Raw genomic sequence first — 15195 nt, forward strand, 5'->3', positions numbered from 1 at the left:
AGCCAAAGCTGTGCCACCACGCGCGCGGGACTGGCCGCAGGCTGGCAATGTCGGCCTGCAGCTTGCGGTTCGCCTCGCGGTTTACAGCCGCGGGCGCCGCCTCGCCCATCGGATTGTGCGCGGTGAGCGCGAAAACTGCGCTCTTGGCCAGAACCTTTACTCGACACCTTCGGGCGGCGCCGCGCCGGGCGGCAGAGGCGCGAGGTAGAGCACCCCGTTTGGAGCGGCGATTCGCTCGGCACCCGGCACGGCTATCATCCCGTCGATCGCCGCTCCCCACAGAGCGCTGAGCGACTCGTCGGAGGGAGCGGCGGCGTGAAGGCTGCTGCGGACGGCCGCCGTGGAGGAGCCGCCAAGAACCGCGAGGGCGGCGCGCACGACCGGACGGCGGAGCATCGGGACCGAAGGGTTATCCGGTGGCCCAGTCTTGTCGGCCGCGTGGAGGCCCTGAGCTCCAGGTCTTCAACCAAACCTTCAACAACTACTCCGCCGATAACGATTGGGGTGGGGGCCCCAACTCGTGAAAGGCCACTAGTTTCTCGAAGCCACTCACACGAGGACTCACCTCCATGACACTTCCATCTTCTCCCCGGACCTCGCAGCTCGCTGCGTGTGGTTTTATTTATCATGGACGCTATGGCGTCTAGGACGCGCCTGTCTTTCACCGCCTCGTTTAGCGAGCGCTCTGCATGGCAGCGTGCTCCTCTTTTGCTGACCGCCAGAGCGGCGGCAGCACAGATTTCTTTTCTCCATGACCGTGTGGCCGATCGGCCACGAGCCGCCTCGGGCGGTCAGGCTTCAGCCAGCGGCGCCTCCTGGTGGCGCCTCCGGTCGGCCACGCTTGCCGCCGCAGTTCGGCTTGGCTACAGCTCCAAGCGTGGCTACGCGCAGGTCGGCCCCTTTGACGGGACGGGCACCGCCTCTCGCCAGGCCATCCCGAGAGCGCCTGGTCCCGGCCGGCGCACTTCCGATGCGCGCCGCGTTGAGGCCGCCGGGCATCGGATGCCGCACACCTACGCCCGCCCTTGTTCCGGGGGTGGGCGCGAGGCTCGCGCCCTCGGGCCCCGTCCCTGCGCCATCGAGGGCTAGCGTGGCTGCCTCCGCTCTTCCCCCAGCGGAGCTGACGGCGCGCGGCCGTCCTTTCGGGGCCGCTGGCCTGGGGCCTGCGCCCTCCGCGCAGCCCTCCATTTCGTGCCGTCAACGAACATCTTCTGCCGTCGGCCCGTCGGGCGACTCCCAACGCGGGAAGAGGCGGCGAGCGTCAGCCGAGGAGCGCGAGGCGATGTCCTCGCACGCCGACGTCCAGGCGTACCAGCTGGATCGAGCCGCGAGATGGCTGGCCGCCCAGCTGCCTCCGTCCTCTGTTTTCGACCTCCTCGGGGGCGAGCAAGGCCTCGCCCAAGTCCCCGACGACTCCGAGAGGATGGAGGCCCTCGTCGCCACCGTCAAGCTCAAGGGTGGGGCGGACGGCGCTGTCCTCGGCAACGCCAGGCGCTCGCTCGAGCGGCTGAGGGAGTTCGCCCTCGAGCGCGGCCTCCCGGATGGAGGACTCCCCGCTTCGCCTGTCCTCCTTAACCGCTTTCTGATTTGGGTCGACGCGAAGGCGCGCTCGGCGAACAGGGGATCGCAGGGCGGGGCGACAGTACGTGACGGGGTGCGCTCCGGGCTTTTGTTCCTAGCTCGCCACCTTGGGCTTCCCATTTCCATCGGGTCCGTGGTGGCGGAGGCCGCAGCGCCGCCGGGGAGGAAGTTGCGGCGCGAGCGCCGCTCGGGCTCTCTTCCTATCAAGGTCTACTGCCACTTCGAGGAGTTGGCCGCGTCTCCTGTCGACACGCCCGCTCGCTTCTTCGCCCGGTCGATCGTACTGGGGCTGTTCTCGAGTCTTCGAATGGTGGACATCCTCCGGGCGTGCATCGGTCCCCTCGAGGACCTGCAGTGCGTCATGCTCGTTACTTCCTTCTCCAAGGACGGCGCGCCGATCGACGTGTACCTTCCGGCGGAAGGCTTCCTTGGCGCGTGGGCATGGTGGCCCGAGCACCGAGCCGCCCTCCTGGGCCGGCCATACTTGCTGCCCGCCTTCGCGGCGCCGCGCGGCTACGCGGGAGACGTCCGCTACGCCTCCGACTTCCTCGTGGACGGCCGCGTCGCCCCCAAGGCGCACGCAGTCCGCTCGCTCTACGTGCTCTCGTCCGAGCCGCCGCTGCGCATGGGCCAAGAGCGGTGGTCGGAGCTCGGCTGCACGCCCCACTCGTCTCACGGCTCTCCAGCCGACATGGGGGCCGTCGTCTCTCACCACGCGCCGCCCGACATCGCCTTCACGCCTCAGGACGAGAATGAGATCTGCCATTGGCGTCGCCGCGCCCACGCCAATAGCGGCGACGGCGAGCTGACGCTCGAGGGCGCTATCGCGCATCTCGCTCCGCGGCGGCGCGGCCATGCGGGCGCTGCGCCGAGCGTCGCGGCCCCTCCGGCCGTCGCTGCTGACGACCAGAGCATGCGTGTTCGGTACACGGCGGGCGCCAACCGCGAGGGCCGCCGCCGGGCGCAGCTTCGTGTGCGGCGTCGGTGGATTCTAGCCGTTCGCCGTGGTCTGGCGCGTTTCGGGCGGCCGTGGACCGATCTTCCTGGCGACCGCTCCGACTACGACATTCTCGTCGATCTTCCGGCGGCGCCGTAGCGCGCGGGCCTCGTCCCTCTCTCTCGTCGGGTCTCGTCCCGCGTCCCTGATGGGCTGTCGCGCACATCCGTCCCTCTCTTTCGTCTTCATTGGGTGTCGAGTCCCCTCTGCTCTCGCTCCTCCACTCTCTGCTTTGGGATGTTAGCGTGCTCTCGTACCGTGAGTACTCTCCATGTGTGGAGTCACGAGTCTCGTACGCATGACGGACCCTTTTACCATTCCAATGTATCCTCACTCGGATACTAGGATGTGTGAAGCGAGATAAACTAGTCCGCCGATAACGATTGGGGTGGGGGCCCCAACTCGTGAAAGGCCACTAGTTTCTCGAAGCCACTCACACGAGGACTCACCTCCATGACACTTCCATCTTCTCCCCGGACCTCGCAGCTCGCTGCGTGTGGTTTTATTTATCATGGACGCTATGGCGTCTAGGACGCGCCTGTCTTTCACCGCCTCGTTTAGCGAGCGCTCTGCATGGCAGCGTGCTCCTCTTTTGCTGACCGCCAGAGCGGCGGCAGCACAGATTTCTTTTCTCCCACCCACCCTCTCCAACGTGGGGTCGACTCGTACTACACAAGACTGCTCTCGTCGAATCTAGTCCACAATCTCTCTCATCATGCGGCGGAGACGTGCCGCGATGATGTCGCCATGGCACCGCTTCGGCGCGCATGCGCACACCAGCCGGATTTGCTCCCCAGCCAACATGCGCTTGAGCACTCCTGCGAACGCATCCTCTCTCCGCTCTCGGGTGACCTCTCTCGCGCCCTCGTCGACCGCCAACGGCGGGCAGCGGCGCCCTGCAGCCTCACTGGCCGTCGCCCTCTCCTCTAGTATCTCTCGGTAGCCGTCTACGACCGCGTCCCTCTCTCTCTCTCCTCTCATCACCAGCGGGTTACCGAACGGCGAGCCCCGCTGGATGTCGACGTCGCTCGGGGAGCGCTGGCGGCGATGGTGCTTGTTCACCACCACCACCGACCTATGATCATTCTGCCGAGGTCACACGCGTCTCCCGGCGTGCCAACGCGCTGGGCGGCGCCATGCGTGCCCCTACTCTTCGTTAGCCGCGGGCGCCTCCGAGCGCTCCGCCGTCTTCTTCTTCATCTCGGGCGGGTGGCGGTACTCGTTGCACCTGCGCTGCCGGTACGCGTGGCACGCGCCGTCCTTCTTCCAGGTGGGGCAGATGGGCAAACCCTCCCACGATGGCTGGCGGGGCTTCTTCCCCCCCTTGCTCGCGGTGGGCTCCTTCGCGGCTTGCGCCACGTCCTTCTTCGGCGGCGCAGGCGCCTTTCGCTTGTCCTTGCGAGCCGCGATGAGCTCGGCGGAAGCCATCGTGGCGACTAGCGCCGCCGTCAGGCTTCCGCGCCGCGCCGAATGCTGCGCGATCAGCTCATTCCAGATGGACCTCGCATACTCCTCCTGCTGGCTCGGGGCCAGAGGCCCGAGCGCAGCGACGACGCGGTCTACCGCAAGGTCCGCAATCGACGAGTTCAGCGCCGGGGCGCGCTTTTCCGTCTCGCCCGTGATCGTGTCCATCACGTCGAGGGTCGCCTCGTCGCAGTCGGCGAGTGTGGCGTTCGCCGGCAGCGGGCCCGCGTATGCGATGGCCAGCGCGAGGAGGGCACTGATGAGGTCTCCCAGTGGCGATTCGCGCCCCTTGGCGACCTCTTGCTGCCGCCCCGCCGCCACCACCTTGGAGAGCTGCGGAAGGGGCGGCGGAGCCTCGCCGTTGTCATACGGCGAGAAGGCGACTACCATATCCTTGGACGGGAGGTGGTAGGCGTCGCGGGGAGCCGCCCGCTGGGCCTGCCACCAGACCCGCGCGGAGGCGAACTTCTCGAGGTCCTTCTCCTCCTTTGTACGGGATGGAGCGGGCATCGGGGCAGCCGGCGCCCTGCCTCCGCTCGCCTCGGTTGGCGTCTGCGGGAGCGTCGTCGAGGAAGAGACCAGCAGGGCCCGCGCCTTCTCCTCCGCCTCGGCGAGGTTGCGGAGTTGCTTGATCAGCTGGCGAAGCTGGCCCTTCGCCCAGCTGCCGGTCCAATCGACCCCGTCAGATGTCGTCCGCTTCTCTTTCAGTGCGGGAATTTCTTCTTTACGGCGCTTGTTCTATCACGCCGCCACGAAATTTGGTTCTCCGTCCAGGAGTCCTTGGCCTCTCCCAGCCAGCACGCCTGACGACTCTCGAGCAGCCATGCTGGCACAAGTTCGCTCCGAGCGCGAGCGCATGCGCTCCTCCAAGGTCTACACAAAGTCGCTCGCGATCCTGTCGGCGCTCGCGCTCTGTGTCGGCCACCGTCGGCCGACGGCAGCGGCCGAGCCTTGGGCTCTACAAGCCAAGGCGCGCATGCCTCATGATCCGGCCGATTTCCCAGCCGCTCGTGCCGTGGAGGTCGCCTCTCAGATATCTGAGGCTATGGGCATGGTTCACCCCCTCGACCAGCTTCACTCGTCCCTGCCGGATGACGTGCGGGCGGCGGCGGAGTGGTTGGTTGCGTCTGGCTCGAACGCTCACAACCTCCGAAAGGGGAGACTCTCCTCGATAGCGAAGGTTGCGTCTGATCTGCTCGGCTGGTCCACACACTTTGGCGGTTTCTCGCCAGCTCACCTTCGCGAAGCGAAGCCGCCTCTTCCTCATTATGCATTCGCGTCCTGTGTTGCGGACGCCATTGGATGGCCTGACGAGGGACTCTTTGAGGACCTAGTCCTTGGCGCCCCATGCGTCGGCGGCTGTCCAGACAGCGGTGTCTTTCGCGAGTACGAGCAGCCTGCCTCGGTGGCGATGGACGAGCTTGCACACGGCGACTGGAATCGCAAGGTCGCTGAGAGCCTCTTCGCTCTCCGTGGCAAACCCGAGAAGCGACCCGATCTAGTCGCTCTCTGGGATCGGACTCAGAAGGAGGTTACCGATGGTTGGGCGTCTCCCATCGGTTCTGTCGCTTCGATCGATGATGTCGCAGAGATCGACGGCCACCTCGGTGGTCGTGAGGCTTGGCGATGCTCGATGCGCTTTGGCGTATGGCAGAAAGGCAAGCTTCGACCGTGTGACAACTGTCGTGACAGCCTTCACAATGCTGCTACTTCCCTCTTTGAGCGGCTCGTCACGGACACGGCCGACTTTCCGGCTCGTGCTGCCGCGCTTTTTGCCGAGTTAGTCGGCGAGGCAGCCTCCTTCTCGATGCTCCTAGGAACCGAGGACATCGAGGCCGCGTATCGACGCGTGCCGTGTAGCCAACCGTGGTACACGATCTTCGCCCAGTTGGATCCGTCCACTGGCAGGGTCTTCTTCTTTCGCCTACAAGGCTTCAATTTTGGATTGAAATCGGCCGTCATACAGTTCAATAGACTCGCCGAGTTTATTTGTCGCGCCTCTGTGAGGCTTCTCCCCGTCGTGGGCTCTCACTTTTTCGATGACTTCGCCATATGCGAGCCCTCGTTTGCGGCCGGCGGCCAGTTCTTTCTGCGGGAGTTCTCAGCCCTCTTGGGCTTCCCTTTCTCGGGCGCCAACGTGGGCGACGATAAATCGTCATTGGCTGCTCTGGTGAACACCTACTTAGGTGTGGTCCACGACTTTAGTTCGTTCTCGACCCGTCGGCTGGTTCGTTGCTCCGTCTCGAGCGCGCGAGTGGAAGGGATTGCTGAGGCGATAGATGCCATCTTGGCCGCGGGCTCGTTCGACGGGTCGCGAGGCGCGGCCAAGCTATGCGGTCAGCTCCAGTTCTCAGTGTGCTGGTCTGCCTATCGCTTCGGGCGTGCCGCCCTCCAGCCCCTGTACAGAGCTGCACAAGGGTCCCGAGGATCCAGCTTCCCAGAGTCGCTGCGTCGCGCTCTTCTCTTCTTGCGCGGGCTTCTGGCCGACACTAGTGGTCGGTCTCGCCTGCGGCCGAGGACGATCTGTTTGCTTCGGCGGCGACGCCGGCGCAAGCCCGTCCTAGTCTGGACAGACGCGATGTGGTCGCCCTCCGAGGACGTCCCTGCTCGGATTGGCTTCGTCGTCTTCGTCCCCGACGATGAGGGCGAGGGCGGGTCATGGTACCACTCCTCCCTTGCCGTTCCGGAGGACTTCATGCGCCTCTTTGCTGTGCGCCTCCAGTACATCGGCCAACTAGAGCTCCTCGCAGCCGTTGCCGTTTACTACTCCATGCCGGACGTCTTCCGTGACCGTCGCGTCTTTCACTTCATCGACAACGCGTCGGCTCTCGCGTCCATCGTCAAGGGCTATTCTAGCTCCGATGACTCGGCGCGCGTCGTCCACAGCTTCTGGGCGCTGGTCAGCGGGCTGTCAGCCGATGTGTGGATGGTCTACGTGCGCTCAGAGGCTAACGTAGCCGATATGCCCTCGCGTGGCGACCTCTCATACGTCACCGCCGTTCTCGGCAGCGAGGAGCGGCCTACAACCTTGCCGCCCATCGAGTCTTGGGGCTCTGTGGCAGGGGCCCTCGCCGTCGCTGAGCCTGCTGGCTCCGAGAAGGAGAACGTGAGGCGCCGTCGGCGTTAGCGCTATTCACAGCGCTGTGTCGAAGGGGTGAGCGGGCGTGTACGCCGGCCCCTCTCTTTAGTCTGGGTCTGAGGCGCGAACCCTTTCGGCGACGCGGCCGGCCACAGGACGTCGAGGATTCCTCCGGACCTGTGGTTCGTCCAAGCTGATTGAGTCCCAACCCTCCGCCTTTAGTGGCAGGACCCCAGGGGATGTTAGCGTGCTCTCGTACCGTGAGTACTCTCCATGTGTGGAGTCACGAGTCTCGTACGCATGACGGACCCTTTTACCATTCCAATGTATCCTCACTCGGATACTAGGATGTGTGAAGCGAGATAAACTAGTGCCGATGGAGCAGTGGTGGAGGCGCGCATCGCGCCCGGTGCTTCGCGCAGCCTCCGACTCCGCCGTCGCCTCCGCGTCTAACACGGGCTCGAGCCCGCTGCCTCTGCTCGGCGCCATCCTTCTTCTACTCGTGCTGCCGGTCTTTGTGCTGTTGCTGCTGGAGAGGCGCCGCCGCCGCGGACCGTCGCAGCCGCAGCCGCCGCAGCCGTCGCCGTCACCGTCGCCGCAGCCGTCGCCGCAGCCGTCGCCGGTCGGCACGGGACCAATGTCGTCCTTTTCGGAGTTTGTGGTCGATGCTGGCTCCGCCCATACCGAGGTTTTCGAGTTCTGCATCGGCGAGGATGGCGTGACGCGACAGCGGAGCTCACGGTGCAGCTGCGACCCACTTCCCGTGCCTCCCCCGCCGCCACCGCCGCCTCTCCCTCTCCCTCTCCCGCAAACCCACCCCCGCCTCGCCTCCTCGAGATTCGATGGCATGTCGTTGGGCAGCGCCGGCTGAGCAGTTATTTTTGAATGGGTGCGGCTCTTCCTAGGTTGCGGATGCCGGATGGCAAGTCGCTGGCGCTCGGCGACGTGATAAAGGACGGCAGTAAGGACGCCTTCGAAAACTTCCTGCAGCTGCTGGCCGCGGCCCTTCGCTCCTTCGGCGCGGGATCGGAGGCGTTTCGGAAGGCGCACACCCACCCAGCAGCCGGCCCTGATCCGCTCTGTTTGATACAAACCAGCTGTTCATGATTCATAGGCGCACCCGCCCGAGACGTGCGTCGTCTTCCTCGGCGCCACGGGGGGCGTGCGAAAGATCCGCGACCGCGACGACGTCGGCGCGGCACAGGTGGACGCGTTTGCACGATTCTGCCGCCTGACGTGGCCAAAGGCGTGTTGCGCGTTCATGCATTCATTCATTCATGCATGCATCGTTCACTATCAAGTTATTAGCCTAATAATGTGCTAATTATTAGCACATACCTGATAATTAGCCTGATTGCATCTTTAGCCTATTTACACTAATCAGTTTCGTTAAAATGCTAAGATGAGCTTAATAATAATAATATTATTATTAGGTATATGCTAATTATTAGGCTAAGCTAATAGTTTGATAGTGTGCATTCGTGCATTCATTCATTCATTCATTCATTCATGCATTCTAGCATGATGACTGTGAAGCTGCGCACTCACCCCCTCTGCATCAGGTGGCAGACGGCAGCCTTCCCGCCACGCTCTCCTTCCAAATCGTCGAGGGCGTGAACGAGGCGCGGTGGGAGTGGGCGGCGGCGAAGGAGCTCTTCGGCAGCGCCTTCGCGGAGCAGGGCTACGATTGCGTCCAGCTGCTCGCGGCAGGCGGCGCCTCTGTGCAGGCGAGCTCGTCGCGAGGACGTGTCCAGGACGCGTCTAGAAAGCCATGAAACGTCCGTGGCCCTTGTGCAGGTGGGCATCCGCGGCATGTCGACTGCAGAGGCGGGGACGCCTCCCGTCTCGATGCCACTCGGCTCAGGCGGCGCGCAGAGGGGCTTCCTCGCAGACGTGGCGGCGGGCAAGGCGACGCGAGCGGCGCTCGACGATGGCCTCTCTCTCGACGCTGCCGACGCCGCCGGCAGGGCGGCCAGCGACGCTATCCTCGCCGACAAGAGAGGCAATGAGGCAGCGGCGATCGGCCAGGAGGCCGGCAAGGCAGCCCAGAAGGCGTCCTCGAGCCCGCAGGCGCTGGACGCGCGCCTCAAGTCCCTCGGTTCGGCGCGCCTCAGCGCGTCAGAGGCGACGGTCCAGGGCGGTAGCGGCGGCTTCGGCGGCAGCAGCCCGGGAGAGTCTGCACCGCCCTGGCCATCGAAGGAAGGGTCGTACGCCCGGCTGCGCCGTTTGATAGACGCGCACGGGCCGCTGCTGCTCCCTTTTGCGCCGATCCGCGGCGGTGTGCTCGCCATGTCGAGTTTCGCCGACGTCGCCGAGTTGGGTTTCGCGGAGCGGTGGCTGTCGGTGGAGGAGTTGCGGCCGCTTGTGCGGCAGACGCTCTGCGAGGTGCTGCAGCAGGAGGGGCCCGGTTGGGACAAGGCCGTCGAGAAGTGGGGCGGGCACCGCTTCTGGGCAGAGTTCCCCGAGCGGCTATGGTCAATCGGAGCGGCTGGCCTGCTCCGCCTCTCCGCCCTCCTCGACACGCCCGGCCTCTTCGACCCGAGCGCGAGCTTTTACTTTAGCTCCGAGGCGCCGCCGCTGCAGCCCTCCTCGACACGGCTCGAGAAGGGGTTGGAGTGGCTGCCGCCGCGCTTGGAGTGGGTGTTTGGCAAGTACGTCTCCGGCTGCCTCAGCTTGGCAGTTGTGAACCGTGCCGTCACCATGCGGATGTGAACAGGTTCCTCTCTGACGTGCAGTTGCGGCGGGCGCGGACCGAGCTGCTCGAGTTGCGCGACAAGATGGCCGCGGCGCGCAATCTCGTGGCCGAGCTCACGCCGACGTTCAACCCTACCAGGCGCAGTGGGCGCTCTGCCACCCCGCCTGCGACGCGCAGCCGTCTCACCCCCTCTCGCCTCCCTCTCAGCCGCACCGGCTACCTCCGCTCGTTGCGCGACTGCATCGGCGACCCGCCTGACGAGTACAAGACCGGCTGGAAGGAGGAGTGGGTGGCGCTGCGGGCGGAGCAGTACTTGCGCTTCACCGAGGGCCTCGCCGAGTCGTCGAAGAGCCCGCCGCCCGCCCGCCCCCGCGTCTCTTCCGGCACCGAGCCGTCTACGACGTCGCTCCAGGAGCGCTCTCTAAGGGAGCGCTCGTCGCAGCGGAGAGAGGAGCGGGGCACCAAGGAGTGGGTTGAGCGGCACAAGCCTCTCCCAAAGGTGCTGCAGAGGTTCGATAGCGCCATCCAGGAGAGTGTCGCCAGCGGCATGGAGCGCGAGCACGCGGAGACGTACCACGCGCTGCAGTCGGTCAAGGGCGCTCTCGGCGCAGCGATGCGCGAGGGGCGAAAGGACTTTGCCTGCTCCACCTACGCCCTCTGCGACGCCCTCCACGCAACCTTCCGCAAGCAGCAGCAGGACTGGCAGCAGAAGCAGGCAGTGCGGGCGGCGGTGGAGGGCGACTCCGACGGGCCGTTTGCCGATTCGGTGCTGCCGCCCCTGCTCTACACGAACTTGGAGGGCAAGTATGGCTTGCAGGAGGGCGACGCGCGCTGGCGCAACCTCCGCGCGCCCGACGAGGCGGGCTTCCGCGGGCTGCTCTCCGAGACGCTGGTGAGGGCGAACGACCGGGTCGATTGCTTCAGCGAGGAGGGCTACCGCGTGTACGCCGACGGCGCGCGTTCCAACGGTCGACGGCCCAGGCGCGCGGGCCGGTCTCGCAGACCCTTGTCGGGCCTTTCGTGTAGGCGCGTTTGTGGCGGTGGACGGCCCGATTGTGTGCTTCGAGGCAGCGGAGAGCAATTTGCAGGGCGACCATTCGCCCGTCATCATCAAGCAGATCACGGTCGAGAAGCCCCGCCTCTCTCGCCGCTCCACCCCCTCCCGCAAGGACATGTCTGTGGCGTCGCCTGTCTCGGCGGCCTCGCCTCTCTCGGCCAGCTTCGGCCCGATCGGAGAGAAGCTGGCGGCGGTGAGCGCGCCTCTGCTCGCCCGCTTCTCGTCGGCGTCGGCGTCGGCCGACAGGCGGTCGTCGTCCTCCGAGCCGCCGGAGCCGCTCTCTCGCCGGGCAAGCCTCTCACTGCGGCAGCAGACCTCGGGCGCTTTCCCGCCCAACACGCTCTTCCGGCTCAAGGAGATCAAGCCCGCGGGCAGCTGGCTCGCGCCGGACGGAGAGACGAGGCCAGGCGTCGACCTCCTCGTCGTAACGGCGACCTTCAAGGCGCTGAGCATGGAGGCAGCACCGACGAGGCGGTCCGAGAGCCCCCCTCACCTCGAGATTGCCCGAGGTTAGGCGCCGAGCGTGGCGAGCACTAGCGCCAACGGCGGCAAGATGGCCGATCTCCCCGTCTCGCTGCAGTATGCGTCGCGCCAGGCGTTCGTCAAGGGCCTCGACGACATCATCACACGGCCGCTGCTCACTCTGGAGCAGGAGTTCACGCGCGACTACGCGTGGACCGACTACAAGGGCGCGTCGTACACGCTACGCGAGGAGTGGGAGTATGTCAACGGACCAGCCGTCCCTGCGACAGACAAGACGCCCGGGACGCGTGACAAGGACAACGGTGGCGTGACCCTGCAGCAGTTTTGCGATCGAATCAACGACCACATTGCAAAGCGGCGCGTGGAGCTGAAGGCAGCCGACCCATACGCGCCAATGCCGAGCGAGGCCAACGCGTTTCTCACGCGCGAGGAGGTGCTCGCGGTGCGGCTGTACTCCGGCCCGGCGTACCAGGTTGTCAACCACTTTCTCCGCGCGATCGGCAGCATGTCGTCCTACACTACGGCGATTTCGTACACTACGCCACCCGCGCCGCGGCTCGGCATTCATCGATCACTATCCACCTTTAGGGCGGTTTCCGCCGCATGCTTGCGACGCACCCGGAGGCAACGTACACGGCCACGGTGTCGCACCTCTGCCGCGCGATCCGCAAGCTCTCCGCCATCACGCTGCCCGAGGAGGCGAGCTCTCCGCTGTACCGTGGCGTGCGCGGCGAGCTCTGCCAGAGACCGTGCGGGGCGAGCGAGCTGAACAGCCTCCCTTCACAGGCCTTGCGTGTCAACAGGCGAGCTGCCGGACTCCTTCTGGGTGCGGGGCGAGCTCGGCATGGTCTGTGCCACCGACACCGCGTTCATGTCCACCTCGTGCAACCGCGCCACGCCAGTGCATTACATGGACGAGGCCTGGGCCTTAATAGTCTGTGGAGCCGCTCGGATGTGAACGGCGTCTCTTCACGCTTTTGTTCTGTGGACAGGCGGGCCCCAACGTGCTGTGGAGCCTCCGCCCTTCGCGCGAGACGGACACGGGCTTCCACTACGGCGCCGACATCTCGCTCCTCTCGCAGTTTGCCGGCGAGGAGGAGGTGCTCTTCCCGCCGTGCACCATGCTGCAGGTGGTCGGCCGCCGTAGCGGAGATGCAGCCGAGATGCAGCCGAGATGCAAGCCAAGAGATTAGGATGGGCTCTTCCTCCTCTCCCCGTGCTGCCCGCGCGTCATTCACGCCACCTCGTCTGTGAACCAGGTGATCGAGGCTGCGGACTCGGCCGCCGCTTCGGAGGCGGACGCGGAGGCGCCGCCCTCAAGACGCGCCACGCCGAGGCTGTGAACGGCGCCTCTTCACGGCGGCTGCACACTGTGAACAGGCGTCCGACAAGGCGCACACCGTGGCGGTCAACTCGCGCTTCGGCAACGGCCAGCTCAACTGGGGAGAGCCGCCCCCCGGATTCTTCCCGCCCGCCGAGCAGGGGTCGGCCCCGCGGAAGGCGCGCCCGACGCTCGCCCGCCAGCTGAGCGTGTGGGTGGAGGAGTCTGTGGTGGGCAAGCCGAACAAGCCGAAGGTGGGCTTCTACGAGATCCGCGTCCTGCCCACGTTCGTGTGAGGGAGCGGGCGCGAGCGGCGCGGGCCGGCGCCACTCTTGGCTGCTGGGGATCGGGGTCCACCCACCGCACGGCGTGCCTTGCCGAGACATTATGTTTCACGCCCCTCTCATAGGAATTCCTAGATCCGAGAGACGACGTCGTACGTTACGAGTTTGCATCGTCAACGGTCAACGTGGAACTGGGTTACGTTAAATAAATAAAAACGGACCCCGCCTTTGCGATCTTCTGGGTTCTAGTTGAATCTTGAAACTCGGTGGCAGTCTGTTTTATCTTCGGTTTAGCCTTCGATGTTATCCGTGGAAAAATCAGAAGAATTTTACAACAAAGCTTCCTCGCACGACACTGGGCACGGGACTCACGCCTCCGCCGCCCTCTCCAGCTCCCCCACACCCGCCGCCGCCGCCGCTCACGCCGCCGCCGTCCTCCACCTCGCCCACACCGCCGCCGTCGCCGCTCACGCCGCCGCCGCCCTCCACCTCGCCCGCGCCTCCGCCGCCCTCCACCTCCCCCACACCGCCGCCGCCGCCGCTCACGCCGCCGCCGCCCTCCACCTCGCCCACGCCGCCGCCGCCCTCCACCCCACCCACACCGCCGCCGCCGCCGCTCACGCCGCCGCCGCCCTCCACCTCCACCACACCGCCGACGCCGCCGCTCACGCCGCCGCCGCCCTCCACCTCGCCCACACCGCCGCCGTCGCCGCTCACGCCGCCGCCGCCCTCCACCTCGCCCACCCCTCCGCCGCCCACCACCTCGCCCACACCGCCGCCGTCGCCGCTCACGCCGCCGCCGCCCTCCACCTCGCCCACACCGCCGACGCCGCCGCTCACGCCGCCGCCGCCCTCCACCTCCACCACACCGCCGACGCCGCCGCTCACGCCGCCGCCGCCCTCCACCTCCCCCACACCGCCGCCGCCGTCGCTCACGCCGCCGCCGCCCTCCTACCACCTCGCACGAGCGACACACAGACACAAACAAGCTCATAAGACACACAGCCAGCGGGCTGCCACACATCCTGAGTGGGCGTACACATCACTCAGGCCACGTCCCCCCTGTCGCCCCCCCCAGCACTCCAAGGTGCCAAGAGACAAACAACAGCACAACAACACAGACAGGCGACAGGGGCGAACGTGTGAGACTAGAGCAGGCTTGCTCCGCCTCTAGCAATCTCGTCGCCGGCCGCAAGGCACGGACGAGACCGTGTGTGGGGTCTTGTGAGGTGTCTTTGGACGCCCTCCTCACAGGCTATTGGCCAGCCGCTAGCCCTAACTCGCACTCATGGGTGACGACAGTTCATTGGATGAGTGGTTGCGAGCAGAGGCGCGTGTGCTGAATCTAGATCGCACGCCGTGGCATATGACTTGGGTAGGCGTGCGACCGCAGCGCGCCCGCCGAAGGCTCGACCGGGCGCGCGCGTCAGCCAGAACTTTGCCAGTAGAGCGATCCTGGTCTTTCCGAAGACGAGCCCCGCGCCACGGGTGCCAGCCGTGCCTCCGCGGGAGCCGCCTCTCGAGCCGCGTCCCGCCGGCACTGTCCCTGAGTGCGTTCCGCCTTGGTTGGCGACACGCACTCGACGAGGGCAGTCCAGCCGACGGGAACGTGTCGCGCGCCGGCGACGAATGCGGCGGGGTGGGTGTGGGTACCGAGCGCCGCTTCGACGAAGCGAGGTTGGCAGGCGCCCCTCACGAGTTCGTTCAGACATGCCACACGCCCCTCGCAAGCGAGGTTAGTAGGCGCCCCTTGCGGGGTTTGCCGTCCGTACGTCGCGCCTTCACTCGACTTAAAATGGGAACCTTCGCGGGTTCGAGTCGTCAAAACATGCACTTCGCGCCCGGCCCATGATGTCGTGTTAAGGGCGTAGAGTCTACGCCCTTAGTCGTGTGTGTGTCGAGCAAAGGGGGATGTCGCGTTGCATGGTGACGCCTGTGCACGACCAACACCTCCCACATGCTGCTCTGCTCGTCAAGTCGATGTTACATTTCGCTCGTGATCGCCTGCCGCGGCTCTACCTGATTGTCTCCAACTCGGGCGGGAGGCAGGATTCCATCGCATCAACGTGCCAAGTGCGCAATGACACGTCGCTTTGCACCTTCCCGTTTGTGCAGACCGTGTCGGCGCAGTGGCTGCTGCAACGAGCGCACGAGCCCTGGCCCTTGCGCATCCGAACACACGGCTACCTGTGCGGCCGACACGGGCCACGCAACCTCTCCCAATATCCTCTTGG

General features: G+C 65.9%; 4 protein-coding genes across 4 annotated transcripts; 2 read left to right on the top strand and 2 right to left on the bottom strand.

Annotated features, from left to right (window-relative positions):
- Positions 1 to 2230: 2230 nt before the first annotated feature.
- Positions 2231 to 2899, top strand: EMIHUDRAFT_434134 (hypothetical protein). Its single transcript, XM_005785645.1, has one exon. The coding sequence runs from the start codon at positions 2273 to 2275 to the stop codon at positions 2675 to 2677; it is 405 nt and encodes a 134-aa protein (XP_005785702.1). The 5' UTR covers positions 2231 to 2272; the 3' UTR covers positions 2678 to 2899.
- Positions 2900 to 3724: 825 nt separating this feature from the next.
- Positions 3725 to 4552, bottom strand: EMIHUDRAFT_98968 (hypothetical protein; the record flags this gene model as incomplete). Its single annotated transcript, XM_005785646.1, has 1 exon — positions 3725 to 4552. One exon carries the CDS (start codon positions 4550 to 4552, stop codon positions 3725 to 3727), a length of 828 nt encoding a protein of 275 aa, XP_005785703.1.
- A 7689-nt stretch (positions 4553 to 12241) lies between these two features.
- On the top strand, positions 12242 to 13172 carry EMIHUDRAFT_434136 (hypothetical protein; the record flags this gene model as incomplete). Its single annotated transcript, XM_005785647.1, has 4 exons — positions 12242 to 12275; positions 12349 to 12486; positions 12616 to 12663; positions 12737 to 13172. Coding segments are annotated over 4 exons (570 nt in total), but the record flags the coding sequence as incomplete, so codon positions are not given.
- A 107-nt stretch (positions 13173 to 13279) lies between these two features.
- Positions 13280 to 15132, bottom strand: EMIHUDRAFT_98970 (hypothetical protein; the record flags this gene model as incomplete). Its single annotated transcript, XM_005785648.1, has 2 exons — positions 13280 to 13912; positions 15061 to 15132. 2 exons carry the CDS (start codon positions 15130 to 15132, stop codon positions 13280 to 13282), a joined length of 705 nt encoding a protein of 234 aa, XP_005785705.1.
- Positions 15133 to 15195: the final 63 nt, after the last annotated feature.

Source organism: Emiliania huxleyi (assembly GCF_000372725.1).
Source record: "Emiliania huxleyi CCMP1516 chromosome Unknown EMIHUscaffold_16, whole genome shotgun sequence".
In the NCBI taxonomy this organism is placed as follows: Eukaryota; Haptophyta; order Isochrysidales; family Noelaerhabdaceae; genus Emiliania; species Emiliania huxleyi.

What these genes read in the sequence shown, in the direction of transcription:
- EMIHUDRAFT_434134 (XM_005785645.1), top strand. Translation starts at nt 2,273, where the DNA reads ATGGGGGCCGTCGTCTCTCACCACGCGCCGCCCGACATCGCCTTCACG.